At 45.0% G+C, this 19,213-nt stretch overlaps 1 protein-coding gene across 2 annotated transcripts in view; it reads left to right on the top strand.

The window, feature by feature from the left end:
* The window catches only part of Uvrag (UV radiation resistance associated), a 239,871-nt gene that overhangs the window by 206,254 nt on the left and 14,404 nt on the right, over window positions 1–19,213 (top strand). For both annotated transcript variants that reach the window (XM_028770684.1, XM_028770685.1), the window contains exon 14: window positions 11,835–11,926. In XM_028770684.1, the coding sequence (XP_028626517.1) occupies window positions 11,835–11,926 (92 nt within the window). The remainder of the gene's footprint in view (window positions 1–11,834; window positions 11,927–19,213) is intronic.

Genomic DNA, 19,213 nt, shown 5'->3' on the forward strand with positions numbered 1-19,213 from the left:
CTCTCATGTCTGCATCTCCACAGACAGAAGAAGAGGAGAAAGGATAGACAAAGCTGGTTGGGTGGATCGTTCGAACTCCCTTTGATGTGTGTCCAATCGACCTGTGCTAGTGAACTTGGGTTCCAAGTGTAAGTCTGTCCCTTACCTCCTCCAGTGGCTTCTCCTCCTCCACTGCCACCGTCCTTTTGGTTTCTGTCCTTTTCCTAATGGCCTCACCTCAGTTGACTCCATTAGTGAGTCTTGTCTTTTTGAACTTCCCTTATTTGATTAAGAACCCCAAGTAGGAACACAGAGTCTTGTGCAAAAGAAATTAGAAAGGAAATTCATGATTGATGAGTGAAGCGGCATAGCATAGTATGATACAGTGTGTGTGGTGTGGTGTGTGTGGTGTGGTGTGGTGTGTGTGGTGTGGGGTGTGTATGGTGTGGGGTGTGGTGTGGTGTTAATAGCTAGTGGTGGGGGCCACAGTCATGCTCTTAGACTCAGTTGTGGGAAGAGGAGAGGATTAACACTTGGGAGGCACTTGCCACTCAGCCTACTGTGCTGTGTTTACCTACAGTATCCAAGCCCGTGGTGACTATGGAGTAGGCCTTGCTGTGTGAGTTCTCTAGAAGAGGGAGCTGAGGCTAGGGAAGGGAGAGGTCCATGCACGGCTCACACAGGGAATAAGCAGCAATGCAAAGCAAACCTAGAATAGAATTCCAACCTCGAGGTTCTTTGGCTTTTTAGAAACCCCTCCTGTGCCATTTCAGGTGAACAGGATTTTTTATTTGTTTATTTTTATGTTTTTAAAGAAAATGTCTTGCTGTATAGCACAGGCCTACCTCAACCTCTCACATGCTGGGGTTAGAGCCACATCCCACCAGCTGAATTGGCTTCTAATTATATTATTGTTGAGTCAGAAATTTGTGGAGTTAGCTAGGAAATTAATGTCAAAGTGGTAATTTAAATGTAGACGGTCACATTATTTAATAACCTTGGCATAGTCCTCAGGACCATTAATAGATATAATTAGCAGCTTTGTATTACAGTTTTCCAAAAATTAATAGTACCAGAGAGTGATATTAAAAGAAAAATTAACCTGCCAACCCATTTTGGTGAAATTTTAACATATCCAAGGAAAATTTGTGATTTTTCTCACATCTGCTAATCAGGCTATCTAGAACTATTCCTGCCCGCTTAGGTGATGAACACATGACATAAGCCTTATTTATCAAGAAAAGAATCGAATTCCTACTTTTTTATATGAAAATAAGCAAAAGCAGTTCCTTGCCCAGTGTACTTCCTAGCATGCAGCTCCCCCTCCTCGTGGCCTGCCGTGCCCTCCACCCCGCTCCCCTCAGAGTCCACTCCACAGCCCCCCCCAGAGTCCACTCCACGGCCCCATCCTCTTCCTGCGTCTGCTGCTCAGCTCAGCTCTACTGTCAGTCAGGCAGTAGCTTAGTCCACTCCTCACCAAAAGTTTTCCTCCAGGGGTCTCGTCACACAGTCAGAAGAGGGAACGTGCAGTTCACATTTGAAGGGAGTGGTTTTCTCCTTCCTCATGGGGTGATAGAATGGGTTCATATTATAAAATGCTTAAGTGGCCAACAAAGGCCATGGAAGCGTTTCTCTTTATGTCTTCCTAGGCAAGAGCAGATTCGAGTATCCACTTCCTGTGGTCTTCAGCATCCTTCAAAAGATAGTAAAGTTTCCTTAATATAAAGGTGCTCTCTTGACTGTTATTTCTAGATATCTTATCTTTGGTTAAAGTGATTTAAAATGATGCCGAATCATAGTCTAACTCATGCTTGGTTTGTTTGTTTGTTGTTGTTGTATTGTGAGCTTTCTTACTGTTTCCAGTGAATATTCGCTTGATTCGGTTAGATTTTTAGATTCAATTCATGTATCTGTAAAAAATAAATAATTGCTTTACCTGTCTTCTAGTTTTTATCTCTCTTAACTTTTTCCTCTTACCTAATAAATCAGCCCTACTTAGTATGAACTGATTATAGTGAGTATCTCTGTCTTATTTACATTGACTTTTTTCTTGTTTTTTTTTTTTTCTTTTTTAACAATCTTGTGTAATCCAGGCTGACCTTAAATTCACTATGTAGCTGAGAATGACTTTGAATTCTGATCCTCCTGTCTCTACATCCCAGTGTTGTGATAGGTGAACTATGTGACTCAGAAATGTTAAGAGTGTAAATGTTGTGTCCCCCACCCCCAGGATGATGATGGACCTATCCTGTGCTGTGCCCATTGTGCATGTTTGTTAGTTATCCCGTCTGCATCCTCCAAACTTTTGAACGTCTGAATTTAGTTCTCACCCTAACGAAAGATGGAGATTTTAGAGAACCACAATCAATGAAGAACAACAATCGTGACACCCCAAGTGAGGTGAAGCAAGGAGAAGGTCTAGTGTTTCTATACTTACCCCTTAGTGATCCACCAGAGAGTGTGACCACAACACAGTGGGCTTCCCTGGCCCCATCTGTGTGGTCTCTGGTGCGTGGCAGAGGCATAGAGTCTCGGAAGTGCTGGGTAGAGTTTTCACAGATGTTCTCACCTGGTCCTCCCGAATCTGAAGGCTATCTGTCAGCAACTGCTCAAATCTGGCCTTGTGACAGTAAAGGACAGCTGTAGTCTTGCCTGCCTGTATTGCCTTTCTTTTGCTTCATATCAAAGTTTCATAAGCTTAGCAGCATAAGTAGCTCCCATTTGTATCTCACGGAGCGGGTCAGGATTCTGGGTAGGTTCCGCTGGCTTCTCTGCTCAGGGTCTTTCAGAGCCATAATTAAGGTGTTGGGCTGGCCTGGTCTTACGAGAATGCTCCTGGGAATTTATCTACTTGTAATTGTTTAGGTTGTTGGCAGAGTTAATCTCCTCTCAGCTGTAGGTCTAAGGGTCCCATTGTCTTGCTGGCTGTCAGCTGGGGCCACCTTTTCTCCTACAGACCATTCATGAGCCTGCTCATATGACTCCTCCATCTTCTGGCCAGAAATGTCCCATCAGGCCCTTCTCTTGTTTCCTGTTTCTCTGACTTTCTCTTAGGCTAGGGGACAGCCTAAGGGGACTAAGGCGGAAGGTGGGAGGGTAGGGGAGGAGGTGCTTCTGAAAGTTCGTGGTTAGATTAGACCCAATGGTATCTCCATTTGCTATAAACATAAAGTAACACTGGAGACTAGAGGAGACAGGGATGATGGTTCTTAAATTGTGCAGGCTATCACCCACTTCAAACTCAGGTAAGGGAGGTGGGCCATCCTTTCCTCAGAAACTTACTCAGTTGTCACTCCTTTAATAGGTAACCCCTTTTGTGGGGGAGTATTTATGACTGTCATTTTGTGATCCCCTTCAAACCTTGCTTACAGTTTGTGTTCACTACTGCTGCTCTCTCCTGGGTGTATCCCCCACTGGCCCATGAATTAAAGGCTTTCATCCAGAGTGGTGCTCTCTAGTGCTGGGAGAACCTTTAAGGAAAATGGAGCTTTGTGAGCCATCACTGACGGCAAGTCCTTGAAGGAAACTATGGGACACTTATGTCTTCCTTTTCTGTCTCTTTGGGCTTCCTGACTGTTGGACCAGTTTGTGCCACACTTTCGCCGTGATGTGCTACCACCCCAGAAGCCCAACACTATATTTGTGGGGGAACTTGATCACAGACCAGAGCCTCCAAACCATAAGCCAGGACAGCCATTTTCTCAGAATATGTTAATTGCCTCAGGAGTTTCATCATAGTGAGAGGAAGCTGGCTAACAGAAATATTTGTCCAGTGAGCTGCTTTCTGCTTAACGAGTTGTCAGATCAAACAATGACTCACGTCATTCCACAACAACTCACAACAATGACACTCTTTGCTGGTTGGGGTGTTCAGGAAACTCTGTTTATTTATGATAAACCAGAGACTAAACAGTAGGCACCTGTGAGGTCAGTGAACTTCCTCAGAACAACTTAAAAGGCATAAAATAGCTATATTATAATAAAATTAATGTTTTTAGAGGAAAAAAAACATTAATGAGAGAAAAGTGCATTCTAGAGAACTCTCACTTGTAAAGCACTTGATTGTCTTGTCGAGTTCTCTAAAGAAACTGGAGGGACTTCAGAACTACAGAGAACAATAAAGAAACTATGGGAAATTAATTTATAATGTAAAATGTTGGGAGACTGAATGTGTGTAGTTTAACAGCAGCTGAGGAGAGAGAGAAATGTTGGAAACAGAAGTCAAGAGACGAAATCCGTGCCTTTGACAGGAGCTGACGGTCTCCTGTAAATGCTGCTAGTAAGTGAGTAGACTGTGCTGTGGCCTCTCTCGGTTGAATTCAGATGCCAGCTTCTCTTCTTTGCTCCGAGGGAAGTGTCCGTACACCCCTAACTTTTAAACATTCTTGTGCATAGAGCTTAATTAACACTACCTGTCTTGTGTGACAGTTTTGAAGATTAGTGAAAATGTACAAGTGATTACTCAAGCTGCATGGCACACAGACCATAGGGTGAAAATGAAATGTCTAAGCATCCTCAATCCGGTGAAGACTCAAAGTGGCAGGGGCTCACAAACCTGGGATGCAAATTCAAACTCTACAGGAATTTTTCTTGTTTTATTTGTTTTGTTTGTTTGTTTGTTTGTTTCAAAATAGGTTTTCTCTGTGTAGCCTTAGCAATCCTGTTACTTGATTCGTAGACAAGGTTGGCCTTGAACTCATAGACATCCACCTGCCTCTGCCTCCCAAGTACTGGGATTAAAGGTGCATGCTACCACCACCCACCTCAAATTCGATTTAACTCTGTCTCTAAACCTCAAATTATTTCCAAATTCTCCTACGTGTATGGGTGCTCATATGTATATACATATGCACATATTTCTGCCTTCATAAACATCACCATATACAGACTGTTAGATAATTATTGAATTGAGTAACTGCTATTAATGATCAAATATACTATCTGTGGAGAGTATATTTAGAAAACACTGGATGGACCTTTGTCCCTTGTGTACTCAAATTTACAGCAATAGGTTTTTTCTTATTATTTTGGGTGTGTGCATGCGTGTGTGTGTGTGCATAAGCACACACACACGTACAAGACTGAGATCAACGTCTGGGGTCTTTACTTTTCTTAGTTTTTGAAGCAGTCACAGGCCTGAAGCTCACCAATTCAGTTAGGCTGGCTGGCCACCAAGCCCCAGGACCAGGCCTGCTGATACTTCCCTAGTTCCAGGGATACATGTGCACGCTACTGTGCCCAGGCTTTTACACCAGTGCTGAGACCAAGCTCAAGTCCTTAAGTTTGTGTGGTGAGCATTTACCAGCTGCACTGGCATCCAGCCCTAAGCCCATTTTTTATTCTAGTGAGACTGATAGAGTCATCTGATTTCCCCACTTTTCGAGGGCAAGGTCTTTCTGTAACTACTGAGGATGTTGTCAAATAAAAAAAACAAAAAACAAAAAAAAACCCTCTTACCTAAGGCTCCTGAGGGCAGAGTTACAGACCGGAGCCACCGAGCTCTCTTGATTTGTCTGAATGCTCCTGAAGGAAGCTCTTATCTTAGGGTAACATTCTCACTTTGCTTTTCCACACATTCTGTCTTTCTCCCTATGGATCCCCTATTAACTAGAGGATGGTGTTAATGTGGTCAACAAGATCTATTCTAGCTAGATTAGACAGAAGTGGTGTTTAGCAGAGGGTTAGTGACTGGGAAGGATTAAGGTTAGCCAGTAGGTCTTAGGTATCCATCAGTGGAAGTGCAGCTCACATAATGCAGGTGGGCCAGAGGAAGCAGCATGGCAAGCAAGCACATGAAAGAAGGGTTCCCTCGTCATCCGAGACACTGCTACACAGGCACTTGGGTGGTCAAACTTCGTGTCTGTTTGTTTGTTTTCAATAAATACTTTTTTAAAGATTCATTTATGTCTATATGTATGAGTGCACTACAGCTGTCTTCAGACACACTGGAAGAGGGCACCAGATGCCAGCGGGCCCTCCACAGCCTGCTCACCGAAGAGGGCATTGGATGCCAGCGGGCCCTCCACAGCCTGCTCACCCTTAGCCTTCAGGGCACATGGTCTTCCTTTGAAGAGATCAATTGAAACTGCTTGAGCGGCTTCCACGATTGATTTGCTTTTCCACTTGAATGTTAATTACTGAACCTCGTGAGTTAATGCACAAGCCTGCCAGTGACGGAGACTCAGGCTGACTGTGCAGTCACAGCACGTCACAGTGCTTTGATCCGGAACTCCATCCTCTGGGTGACATGACCATTGCCATCTTAAGATCAGAGCATCTCTGGTTACCAGGAGAGAAGACAGGGTTCACGAACATTCCCTTGGAGAGGGGAAGAGGACCTGTGAGGTTGCACACACAGGTCTAGGTCATGAGTGGCACTCCCACCCCTTTGTGAGGGCAAATAAGCTATTACTGGTTGCTAGAGATGGGTACTTTCTTAGATGACAGAGCCACCTGTGAGCTGCTGTGCTTCTGTAGATTACCCCTCACCCGTGCTCTTGTGCATAACCCCAGGTAACCTCCCTGCTTCACCAAGGATGATGGGCAGAACGGCTTCAGTGTGAGATCCGGATGCATACGATGTTGGCAATATAAGGGCTTCTGTAAGGATGAGCTAGCCTCAGATACAATCTGTGCTTCATAAATACAGTGAAGCAACCCAGTACAAAGGAAAGAGCCTGTGGTTAGAACCCAGAAACTTGGACTCGCCTGCTCTGAGATCTGCTGTGGGACAGCTCCCTCCCTCCCTCGTGTGAGAAACAGGTGGGAAGGCGTTGTCAGTGCTCAGTTTAACCCGCTTTCCGAGGGCAGTTGATGTGTGCCTTGGAGAGTGTCTGAAGCCCTGTAGTGCTGTTAGACTGGATGCTGATGAGGCTTCAGAGCTCGGGGCGGCAGGCCTGGCTATGTAAAGTGTTTACATTACAGCCCATCCATCGTGGAAAAGCCTGGCATGTGTTTATAGATGGGCTTGGGAAAGTATTTAGGTCATCCTTGCATCCAGGAGGCTCATAATCAAGGTTTTATGCTTTTCCCTGGAAATGTATGTTCCAAGACTCTGAGAACAGTGTGCCTCCTCATGCTAGACTTTCACAGTAGCCCATCCATGTCTGTGAATGAGTTGTAGTTTCTTCTAAAAAGGCAGGCTTGGACATGGCAGTGCCCTTTTTAAAGGTCTTAATCTAGTTCTTTTCAAGTGAAATATTAGGAACCAATCCTACAGAGATGTTTAACTACATAAGCCATCTGAAGTTACATCTTTGATGCATATGTACATCTTTAATTTCTTGCTTTCAGTTCCTGCATGCCAGTTCTCTTTGTAGTCAGATTCATTGTAATCCCATCACGAAGTGTTGATCTTTTAGTAACCTTTATTGAAGCCACATATTAATCCACATTCCCTCACGGTCACAGACGGTTTGTATCAGCCATCTCATGCAGCTCAGCTCAGGCTCCATATGAAGCTAATAAGCCACGCAATAAGTGGCTCTGTGTGTGTGTGTGTGTGTGTGTGTCTGTCTGTCTGTCTGTCTGTCTGTGTGCGTGCACGCACATTGACACATGTCGTCTAAAGTGAATTTCTCCTCCACCAAAACCTAAATGACAAAATGATTCCTAAACCCCAGAGTCTTTCTTGACCTAGAAAAATTGTGTTTAAAAATCAAAACTCAGATTGACTGTTGGACATGAGAACAGAATCCTCTGCTCAGTAGGGGACACTCACTGAGCAAAGCTCTCAGAAGTACACTCATGCTTATCTTCAAATCCCATCCCTGGAGTCGCAGAGGGTGGCACCTATCCCTGTAGCTGCACTCACCACCCTATGTAAACCAGATCTTTCCAAGCCCTTGGGAGCTCCAACATCGAGGTCAACCTGTCTTACTTGGTAAATCATCACAGCTGGGTGTCTCAGCTGGTCTTCAGTATTGTCAGAATCCAGGAGAAATAGGCTGTAATGCCAGAGAAGGAATGAACAAGGACAAGCAGACACAGAGCAAGAGCTTCCTTCTTCCATGTCCTTTATGCTACCAGAAGGTGTGGCCCAGATTTGAGGTGGATCTTCACACCTTGAATGAGCCAGTCAAGAAAAATCCCTCACGGGTGGACACAGCAGCTTCGATTTTAGTAAATACCAGATGTAGTCAAGTTGACAACCAAGAATAGCCATGACGCTCATGGGTCTCCACAACAGTCCAGAAGGCAGGTGCTGTTGGTCCTTTTGCTGCCACAGGGATTGCATGTTAAGAGAGGTTCTGTTCAGATGTGGTTCCAAGGAATACTTACCTACTGGGCACCCCCAGAAGGTGTCCTGGATGAGTGTGTGGCCAAGTAAACTCTGGAACTTAGTGAGCCCAGTCCTGTCTCTGCCTTTCTTTTCTGGTTTTTTTCTTTTTCCTTTCTCTTTCCTTTATCTCTGTTTTTGACAGTACCTTGCCAGGGTAACTTCTTAAAGAATATGAGATTTTAAAAGCTCGAAATTACTCGATTAACTCAACCCAGGAAGAGATTTGCACATGGCTGCACAGCCAAGTTGGGTCTGTCACTCAGTTCCTGACCACCCACATCACATGTCTGTCCATTTCCCTGTGTTGTTATTTTGAAGCTGTTAAAATACATGTTTTTATCACTGCCACACCAGTCAGTCAAAACTAGCATTTAAAAGACTTAGGCATTGTACTTACGTTTTTGCCTTTTGCTCTGAGATAGCTCATTCCTTCCTTTGCTGATTCCCTTCTAATTAGTTAAGTAATAAGCCATTATTGAGCAAGTTTTTCCCAGCCTTGTGGTAAATGCTGTGGAATCAGGCAGAAAGAATATGCATGCATATTAATGATAGTAAGGCCGTGTGTTGCGTACTTGCCTGGGCTGGATACTGGTTTTGGCCACACTGTATGCTTAGAGGCAAGAACCGTGCCCACTTTATACATGAGAGGGAGTAGACGAAGTGAGTGAGCTGACTCCCCATACAGCTCTTCAGGGAGAAACGGCTGAGCAGGTGGGTGTGGTATATTCAGTCATATGGAGAACGGAATTGTCTGCCATATGGCTCAGCACTGAGCAGCATTTGTGAGGCACAGTAAGTCCAACTCTGAATATTGATTTAAGAAAAAATGGGGTGCTGAAATCAGGTGTGGTGGCACATGCCTATAATCAAGCACATGGGAGGCAGAAGCAAGAAATTGGGGGATTTAAGGCCAGCCTGGGTTACATAGCAAGTTTCAAGGCAGCCTGGCCTACATGAGACTTTGTTTCAAAAAAAAAAAAAATGGTATTGAATTCATCGAGGACAATGATAGGAAAGTAGATTGAATTCTCAAATTTAATAACAGTGGATAAGAGTGAGCGAAAGGAATGGTGAGTGAGGTGGTGGCGCACGCCTTTAACCCCAGCACTTGGGAGGCAGAGGCAAGGATCTCTGTGAATTTGAGGCCAGCCTGGCCTACAGAGTGACTAGCCAGGGCTATACAGAGAAACTCTGTCTTAGAAAGAAAAAAAAGAGGAGTGCAAGACAGTTGGAGTCTCCTGTGCCTGGACTGTGAACGCTGTTGAAGTGGGGAGGTGGCTGGTGGGAAATGTTAGCAGCAACATTTAGAAAGATGGCAATGGGGAAGAAACAGCCGGAAGCAGTTGCTCCTGGAGACTAGGCATTGTTATTCTTTCATTAGACACCTATGGCACTTTAAACTACTTATTTGGTAATACTTAGTAATAAGCTAAATTTATACAGAAACATATGTGATAGGAACTCTTTTTTTTTCTTTCTTGAGATCAGGGCTCATGTATTCCAGGCTGACCTTAAACTCTGTATATAGCCCAAGATGGCCCTCAACTTCCGGTCCTCCTGCGTCAACCTTCTGAGTGTCAGGATTACAGGGCTCTGTCTCTGTGCCCAGTTTCCATAGTGCTGTAGACCAAACCTAAGGCTGTGTGTATGCAAAGTGGTCAGTTGGCCAACCCACAGTACAAACATCTGTCCTTTATTCTCCATACTGAAAACTCAAGACCAGTGTGATGAGAGAACACGGAGTGGTAATCCAGAGGCTCCAGTCTTAGCAAAGGAGACGTCATGTGCCTTTGTGAGCCTTGCTTTCCTCGTTTACAGAGGCTGGAAAGGCAGTCCATAGCCTCCCTGTGCTGTCTGATCCTGAAATGCTAGCTCTCACGTAGTAGTGCAATGTAACAAACACTTAAGGCCTAGGTGGAGGCTTGAAGTTCTCACATTTTCATTTCTTTGACTGAAATCAGACTTAAGAGAATTTTTCACTGTGGTCTCTGAAAACAACTCAATACCCACTGTCCATTGTGAAGCTCAAGCAAGCACTTGACTATGTGTTGGCCCAGAGACACACAGTTTTGTGCTATTCTGCATAGGTCTTTTTTAATATTTAATATTTTTCAGTGTGAATCACAGGTGAAATTTTCATGCCATGTGTAAACAATTTCACTTCTTACTGAAACAATGAATTCAGGAATGTCATTTTGGGATATCAGCCATTTTGCTTTTATCAATGTATGGAAAAATGCTTTTATATTAATACAAGGAATGATGTCATTTAATATGGAGTAGATCTTATAATTCAAGGCTAGCAAATCTCAGGAGGTGATTTAGGTCACCAAGCTAGGTTTGAAGGGAAGAGAATATTTTCCCCTGACCTCCCAAGTGCTGTTACCAATTTTCTCCTCAGTCAGTAAAGTGGATACAGTAGAAGGAACGGCTTGTGAAAACCAGGCCCTCACTGGGTCTGTGTGTACCGAGGATGCCTGGGGAATTTACCACTGGCTTCAGTCATAGCCAAGACACCTTCTAGTTCTAACTGTGTTTCTGCCTTCTTACTTATGTATGTATTCACTCAGAGCATTGTACATACTCACTTGTGTTCTGGAGTTCTCCTTTAGAGTCTCAGTTCAAGAGAGTAAATTCTTTATTTTAAGTATTACAGCAAATCAACTGAGTGCTGGATGCTCATGGAGTAAATTAATCTTCCAGTAACATTTTACTTAACTCTTAAATTCACTTTTTCTGTCTTCTGTTTTTGTGCTGCTAGCGATAAAAACCTCAAGAGGCCCCCCACCCCTCACGCCCACACACAAAACACAATGAAGGTTGTACAGAAACCTAGAGTGCAGCCCCTGTCAGCTGTGACACTAATACATGTAAGTTGCTTTTCTTTGAGGGGCTAGAAAGATGGTTCTGTGCTCAGGAGCGGCAATGCTCTTGCAAAGACCCTGGCATGATTTTCCACACCCATGCCTGGTGGCTCCAGGAGATCCAAAAACCTCTCCCAGCCCTGTCAGACACTATCTTATGCAAACACACAGACACACCACATATATACAAAATTAAAAGTAAGAGGGGTGGGAAGATGGTTCTGTGGTTAAGAGTACTTACTGCTCTTGCCAAGGACCCATGTTCAGTTTCCAGCACCCACATGGTGGCTCACAACCTTCTGAAACTCCAGCTCCAAAAGCCCCTATACCCTCTGTTGGCCTTTGTGGGCCCAGGCCACATATGGCATACCTACATACCTGCTGGCAGTGTAGTCATAGACATACAATAAGAATAAATTCATCTTTTTCTGACTTAAATAAAATATTTCTATGAGATATGTCCATGGTGTTAGAAACTCTTACCAAGGTCTGGGAATGGAAAAGGCTAGATCAAGGCCTGAGGTTGGCCACATTGTTTCCAAGTTCAAGGTGTGAGGTAATGGTAAAGAAGGGCCATTGAATGCCATGCCTCTGCTGTGGTTGACGTGGCATTTGTGCACTTCATGTTTGCTCACTCAGGAGTTCATCTTCCTGAGCATTGCCTAGCATCTGCCAAAATATCTTTCAATTTTAATCTCCTTCCGTTGCAGCTGAGATACCAGCATGGCCTGGGGACTCCAGACCTGAGGCAGACTCTTCCTAACCTGAAAAACTTCATGGAGCACGGACTGATGGTCAGGTGGTGAGTATCTGTATGTCTGACCCCCACAGCTGGGATGTGGGTGAGACACTGCAAAGCTTCCCAGACACCCACTTTGCTGGGCTTTCTGCTGCTGTGAGATAGCCAAAGAGATAAATAGGCAGCCATCTCAACTTGTAACTTAAGCTCTGCTCAGGCAGAGCTCTGCTCAGGCAGAGCTCTGCTCAGGCAGTAGAGCACCCTCTCGGAGAGAGGCAAAGAGTAATGGGGAGTCCTAGAGCGTGATGCTGAGGCAGGTGAGGTCAGTCTGACTCCTGGAAGAACAGGCAAAGGACAGGTACCAGGACCAGCAGCTGGAATTAGAGTCTGAGGCCCAGGGTTGCTACTAAAATGTGCGTCATGCTTGGTCACCATGTGCCGTCCCATGCAGACAGCCTCGACGTTAAAGTGACTCACGTGACTTATGCCATTGAGAGACCCTGAAGCCTGTGTCCTGGCGGTGATTTAACAAATCTTGTTTAGTGGGAGTCAGATCCTGAGAAGATGGTGGCTGGCAGCCATCAGTCTCTTGGAAGATGCTCTGGCTTTTGAGCCCAGATGTTCTTGTATAATGTGTGGACTTGAAGTCCGGCCTCTCTGAAACTTGATTTCTTCGTGTTAACCTCTGCCTCAGCGGTTAGCCTCAGCAGTTCGCTGTGAGGATGAATGTGAGGTGTAAAGTCTAGTACTGGCTTCATTCTCTCTTGTGCCGTGAAGATGAGCCCTGAGGATAATGAGAAAATGTCACCTCTGGTTGCTCTCTGACATTTATTTTTGCCCCCTGTTACCCTCAGAATGACAGGTTTCAGACATCCTCCTTTACAAAGAACCCCCTTTAACCAAGTCTTAGCTCAGAATATCAAAATAGTTGTCAAAGCTCGATATTGACCTCAGTGCCCAAATGCAGACAAAGAATCAAAATTTAATGCAAAATAGTAACAATACCTGTGTTGACAAAAGTGACTACAGGTGTTGTGTGTCCCTGTAACCCTGAGCCAGGCTCTCTGGAGGGTCATACAGTGTACCATCCTTGCCCTCAAGGCATGTAATTCAGGAGGTAACCTAAGCCAAGCTTTAAGCCACTTAAGATAGCAGGCAAGAGGCAGCCACAGCCCTGCCTGAGGCATCCCAAGAGTCGACCCATTCTAAGCACCAAGTGAACCTGTATCACTTACTGTGGGAGCTCTTTCCCTCTGACAGACAGCACCACCTCTCCCAAGTACCCACAGTCTGTTTCCACACTTCCTGTTCTGTCTCAGAGTTTAACTTCTCTCCAGAGGCTCATGCCTCCTTAATTATTATAAGATGTAATTGCTGTGTGTCTAGATGTGCCTTGAGGATGTGCAATAAACGGCATCCCTCCTCTCCCTTGACATTTGGAACCATTTGAGAGAGAGGATATAGGAGACAGACTAGCGTAATCAAAATGTCACTTTTATTACTGATAAAGCCTCTTGGAAAAAGTGGCTTTAGATCTGTAATAAAAAGGGTTTGCAAAGACATCACTCAAAATTAAACTTACTCTGAACACTAGCCTACTCTCCTACAGAGGACCCTTAGCACGCTGCAGAGAGCTGTCAGCTGACTCCCTGGCAGGGCCCACGGAATGCTGAGCCAAGATTACACAGATTCTGCCCCTAAATCACCTACAGAAAAGTTCTCTAGTGAGAGAGGGCAAGTGGGGGGACAGAGCCCCATTTCGGTTCCTGAGCCAAAGAGAAGAGGCCGATGATGCACTCAGCCATCCCAAATCTGTACGCAGTCCTGTTTGAGTGGCTCTGTAAAACACCAGGCTTAACCTAGAATCTTGATTTGGAATTTTGTTTGAGTCATTTGGTTGCTTAATGATATTGAGCCTTATTAATTATAAAGATGGTATCTCTTGCCAGGTGTGATGGCACATGCCTGTAATCCCAGCTCTTGAGATATGAGGTGGGCACAGGTCAGGATTCCAAGGTCATCCTCAATGAGAGTAAAGTGAAACAGTCCTTCCGTCCTTTTTTTTTCTTTCTTTCTTTTTTTTTTTTTTTTTTTTTTAGTTTTTCAAGACAGGGTTTCTCTGAGTAGCCCTGGCTGTCCTGGAACTCACTCTGTAGACCAGGCTAGCCTCGAACTCTCGAACTCAGAAATCCGCCTGCCTCAGCCTCCCAAGTGCTGGGATTAAAGGCGTGCGCCACCACCGCCCGGCCCTTTTTTTCTTTTAAAGAGTTTCATATATCCCAGGTGACTCTGCCTGGCCTGTAACTAGCTTTCTCAAATGGTGATTACCAAGTGTCATTGCATATGCCTATAATCTCAGCACTGAAGAGTAAAGGCAGAGATTCAGAACTTTAAGGTCTTCCCCAGCCAATCAGTGAGGCCAGTTTCTTCTACATGAGACCTTGCTTTAAAAAAGAATCTCCCATGTCTGATTTTGGTTGTAACATGAGCAGACACTATGACGAAGTTGTAACAGCCTCACAATACAATGAGGACCTTTCCTTCTGCTCTGTGGAGCGAGCAGTTCATACGGGATAGAGCTCGTCAGTGTCTTAACAGTCTGACAGAAATAAGCAAAAGCCCAGGGGCTTTTGTTCATTGAGGGAGTGCTGGTTTGATGTCTCTGATGGTTACAGGACTGTTTGTATTTGCTTTCTGTAGTGTTTATGTTTGGGTCCTTGTGCCCGCTAAGCTCTGTGCGGACCTCAAAGGCCGCTGTCCTGAATTATCCTGGTCAGCGTGTGCATAGCCTCCGACTTTGCTGGTGACTCGTGCCTTCCTCCTCCTACCCATCTGTCATCCTGTCTTAACCACCAGCTTTTCTTATCCTACAGCAGGATCGGTGCAGTTTATCTCCCTGGTTCTACTTGTGTAGAACCATTCTGTGTGTGTGTGTGTGTGTGTGTGTGTGTGTGTGTGTGTGTGTCAGGGACACAGAGACACAGAGACAGAGAAGACAGAGACACAGAGAACACAGCAAATTATTGCAACTGTAGATATTAGGGCCTTCTGAGATGCCTACAGTCAGTCTACGGAAAATGCTCACCTCAAGCCCCTCCTCCTGCCCTTCCCCACTTACAGCACTGTCTTTTTAGCAGCTCATTTTAAGGCACAGAGAAATGAAATGACTGAGTGCCACTGGCCTGTAGCAATAAAGGAAACTCTCGGTCTCCTGGCACTGGCATAGCAAGACCATCAAGCCTTGAACATACTGTTTGCACGGTGCCCATCTGTGCCAGCCATGGCAGTGTGTTAACAGGAACATGCAGTAACTGCCACTTTCTGGTCTCTAATGAAAACTGAGCCACTGTTTTCAAGACGTAGTACTGGGAAAGTGAATTCTCCTGAATAATTCCAAGTCAAGACCACTGCAGGAGGCCAGGCTTCACACACCTAAACAAAGCTGGAGCAAGCTGGTTCAGCCTCAGGAACTCTGAGAATTTCCCTAAGCCTCTGTAGACTGGGGGTCCCTTATCATATCCCCAGCTCGTGCTCTTAAGGGCAAAGGCCAAACAAACTCAGCTCCTCCTTGGGGAGGCTCTTAATGTCTCAGCTCCTAGGGGAGACTTAACATCTTTTAGGAAAGGAAACACTTGTGCAGTGGTTACCACTGGCAGACAGGTCCTGTGGAGTTGCTGCTGTCTGTCCTGCTGGAGTTCAGGATTGCAAGCTGGCAGAGGATCAGTGGGTTCATCGAATTCCTTGGGGAAGCAGCCAAGTTATACAACAGCTTGTTTTGTTTGATTCTGTAAAGAAAGGACAGTGATAAAGACTCTCTTAATGAAGTGATTTTTTTCTTGTATATTACAGAATTCTTAACTAATATTGTCAGCCCCCACCTGAGCAGTCCTGAAGTGAACCCTTCTCTTCATGCACACTGTGGCATGGGTGTGGTTCTCACTGAGTTTTGACAGCTCTTTGCCAGGTGATGCCGGTTTGGTGAGCCCTATCCCCAGATGCTCTGCTAAAGTCACCTGCATGCCATCCGTGCATCCCTTTCTCCTGTTCTCTTACTACAAAGCGCTCTAAGTCAATGGGCACATTCAGAGCTGCTTCAAGGGCTAAGTTACGGTCAGGGAGGGACGTGCTTGTGATCCGAGGCTGGTGACTGCCATGTGATGATTTGCCCAGCCAGAGCTGGAGAGGGCTGTCTGTAGTCTTGCATATGCATCTCCCCAGCCCTCCCATCTGAAGGACCCCAGACACAGCACACACATTTCTGACCACAGTGCTCCACTTCGACATTCCTGCCTCTCAGAGCAGTGCCCCCCCACACACCCTGTGCAGATGTTCCTTCCCACAGATTAAGATGTAGCCCAAGCCATACATCATGCCCTCACCACCAAGCACAGGGCAGATGTGGGACCAAGGTGTATTCCCTCAGTGGCTCAGAGTCACCTCTGCTGCCACACGTAATCCACAGGGCTTGCGAGCATCACACACCGCACCGGGTCTGCATCCAGCTGGCCTGTGTGGCCCCTGCCTGGCACAGGGCACTGAATGCAAAATGTCTCTCTTCTTTCCGTGGGACAAACACCCACAGGCATTCTCACTACTTGTCTAATCAAGGTGATGAAATATGAACAGAAAATAATAATAATAATAAAAAGTATAAAACGCTCTAAGAGAGACATAGGTTATGATGTGGCCAGAAGTTCGTTCCTGACTGGTCTAAGTGAAGACCTCCGCAGAGGGGAGACCCTCTCTCAAGTCTCAGAAAGTCGCGACCACACAGTAATCTGCTCGAGACACCGTGTACCGGAGCAATTGCGAGGTTGTTTATTAGGGCGTGACAGCTAGCTGCCGGTCAATTCGTATGCCCAGGCAGGAGCTGAATTGACCCCGACAGCCAGTTTGAAAGGGGTTTTTAAGGGAAAAAGCCACAAACCAAAGAATGAGGAGGGGGTGAGGGGGTTGCTAGGGTGGTATAACATAAAAATAGTGGAACATTCCAAAGGAACCCAACCTACATGAGTCAAGATCAGGTGAAAACTCTCTGTACGCTTATCTTTCCCAAGGATGTGGTCCTGCCCTGTTACTTCGGCCCTGCCCCATCACCATGATTCTCAGCTTGGTTCCACCTGGCCAAATTGCATTCCAGCCAGTTCCTGCAACTAGTCCGTCCACTTTTCCAACCTGCTTCATGCCTCCATGTCTTTGTAAAGAAAGCCTAAAGAATATTTTATGTCTAAAAAGGATTCTATATACCCAGTATCCATAACTTTTCCCTCTACATAAGGACTGTCAGCCTTGGAGCTGACATTGGAGTAGGCTTAAGACACGGAATAGACTTGGCTGTGGGAACTTGGTTTAACACAGTGGTTCGCAGCCTTCCTGATGCTGTGACACTAGTACAGTTTCTCATATTGTGGGGATCCTCAACCATAAAACGCTACTTCATGACTGTCATGAATTGTAGTATAAATATCTGTGTTCCTCGATGGTCTTAGGCAGCCCCTGTGAAAGGGTTGGCTGACCCCTAAAGGGGTCATGGCCCACAGGTTGAGAAGCATTGCTAGAAGACAACATAGTGCAGTTAAGTGGAAAAAGCATGGACTGTTTGATCCTAATGCCTCTGACCTTGGTCTCTGGACAGAACTGCAGGTGACAAGACCTAGCTGATGGTGGTGCCATTGAGATTTAAATAAAGGCACACCCAGCATGCCTCACTTAGCAGTTAGTATGAATGGATAATGAATAGTAGGTCATAGTTGTAGCCTCTGTTTTTAAGAATTATTCATTCCTTTTATAGGTATTTTGATTTTTTAAAGTCCATGTTTGCCTTACAAATAGGTATTCATATAGTTCTTGTGTTTTTATGTACCAGCTCACTCTCTTAAACACTAATGGTATAAAATGTTAACTATCTTCCTCTGAAGCCCCTTAACTAAACCTTTCTGAAGACTCAGAGAAAACCACCCTGCAATCTGTTTACCTGTACACATTGGTAGCTTCTACCTTTTTACTATTAAAAATCCATTTACTTAAAAACCTTTCTGTATGTATTTGTGCTTCTAACAGTCCTGAGAGAGCTGAGGGCAAGAATAATGATTGTGGTTCACAGCTCAGAAAGCAGGGTCATGGATGACTTTCCAGAGTCACATGACAGCCACGGAGGACAGTTCTTGTCACACACCATGATGCCTCATTCATGCTGATGTCTCCTCTGTGCCTTCCCTGCCTCTCCATCCCTTGATACGGTGCACTATTACCCTGACACTCGTTAACTTCCCTAGGACACCCCCAAAGTCAAATCCTGAGTCTTGCAGAATGATGCACAGCAAGGCTGGCAGTGTTCTAGAGGAAGCTTTGCAAACCCATGAGAACTGTAATGCTGGAAGTCCACCTCTGTTCAGTCCCTGTCTTGTAGTTAAGAAGCAGGAAGAGAACCCAGGGTGCAGAGCATCCTAGAGCTCACACCTACTCGCCTGCAGGCTTTGTCTTCCATGGATGCTGCAGTTCTGGAAGTAAGACTTGACAAAAACATGATTTTAGAGCCCTCTGTTGTGCTTTATTAAGGAAATTTTTATTCTAAATTTCACTTTTTCTGATCATAAAGCGTAAATTCACCATCACATTCATGCAGGGCAATGTGCTACAACAAAGAGAGCTCAGGGTCAGAAGGCATGGGTGTCGGTCTCTGCTATATCACTTAAATTTTATAAATTATTTTTAAGTATCAAGTTATCTTTATTGATATTAATAGTACCAGTCCTGTTTCCCAAGCATAGATATGTAGAACAAGTGAGATATAATCTGCCAACGGGGTTATAAACCCAAAAGAACTATATAAAATAATAACTCGGGCTAGAGAGATGTCTCAGGAGTTAATTAAGAGAGCTTGCTGCTTTTCCAAAAGTCCCAAGCAAAGCTTCCAGCACCCAAACTGGCAGCTCCCAAGTGTCAGTTAACTCCAGCTCCAGGGGATCTGACACTCTCTTTGAACCTTTGTGAGTACTGCTTATGCACACAAAATCCAATCTTAAAAACAGTTGAGTAAAATTTCATGCATTTGACAATTCAAGTTTCTACTATGCATCTTATGCTGTTCAGGAGATGAAGGGCATTTTAAAAAACAAATTTTATGCTGCCTGGGCCTAGCTCTCATTAGTTTAGCTTCTAATCTAAAGTAGTTGTGACTAGTTAAATGTTTTGAAGGGCATGCCTTGCAGGACATTCTCCCACAGTGGTCTTTCACAGTAGCTGTGATTCAGTAGGTGAGGGGCTCTTCCCTTCCTGATAGACTCTCCACAGCCTTGGTGCACTCCTCGTCCCCCCTGCTCCTCGTCCCCCCTGCTCCTCGTCCCCCCT

The sequence above is a fragment of the Grammomys surdaster genome, unplaced genomic scaffold (assembly GCF_004785775.1).
Source record: "Grammomys surdaster isolate TR1022 unplaced genomic scaffold, NIH_TR_1.0 203, whole genome shotgun sequence".
NCBI classification, from domain to species: domain Eukaryota; kingdom Metazoa; phylum Chordata; class Mammalia; order Rodentia; family Muridae; genus Grammomys; species Grammomys surdaster.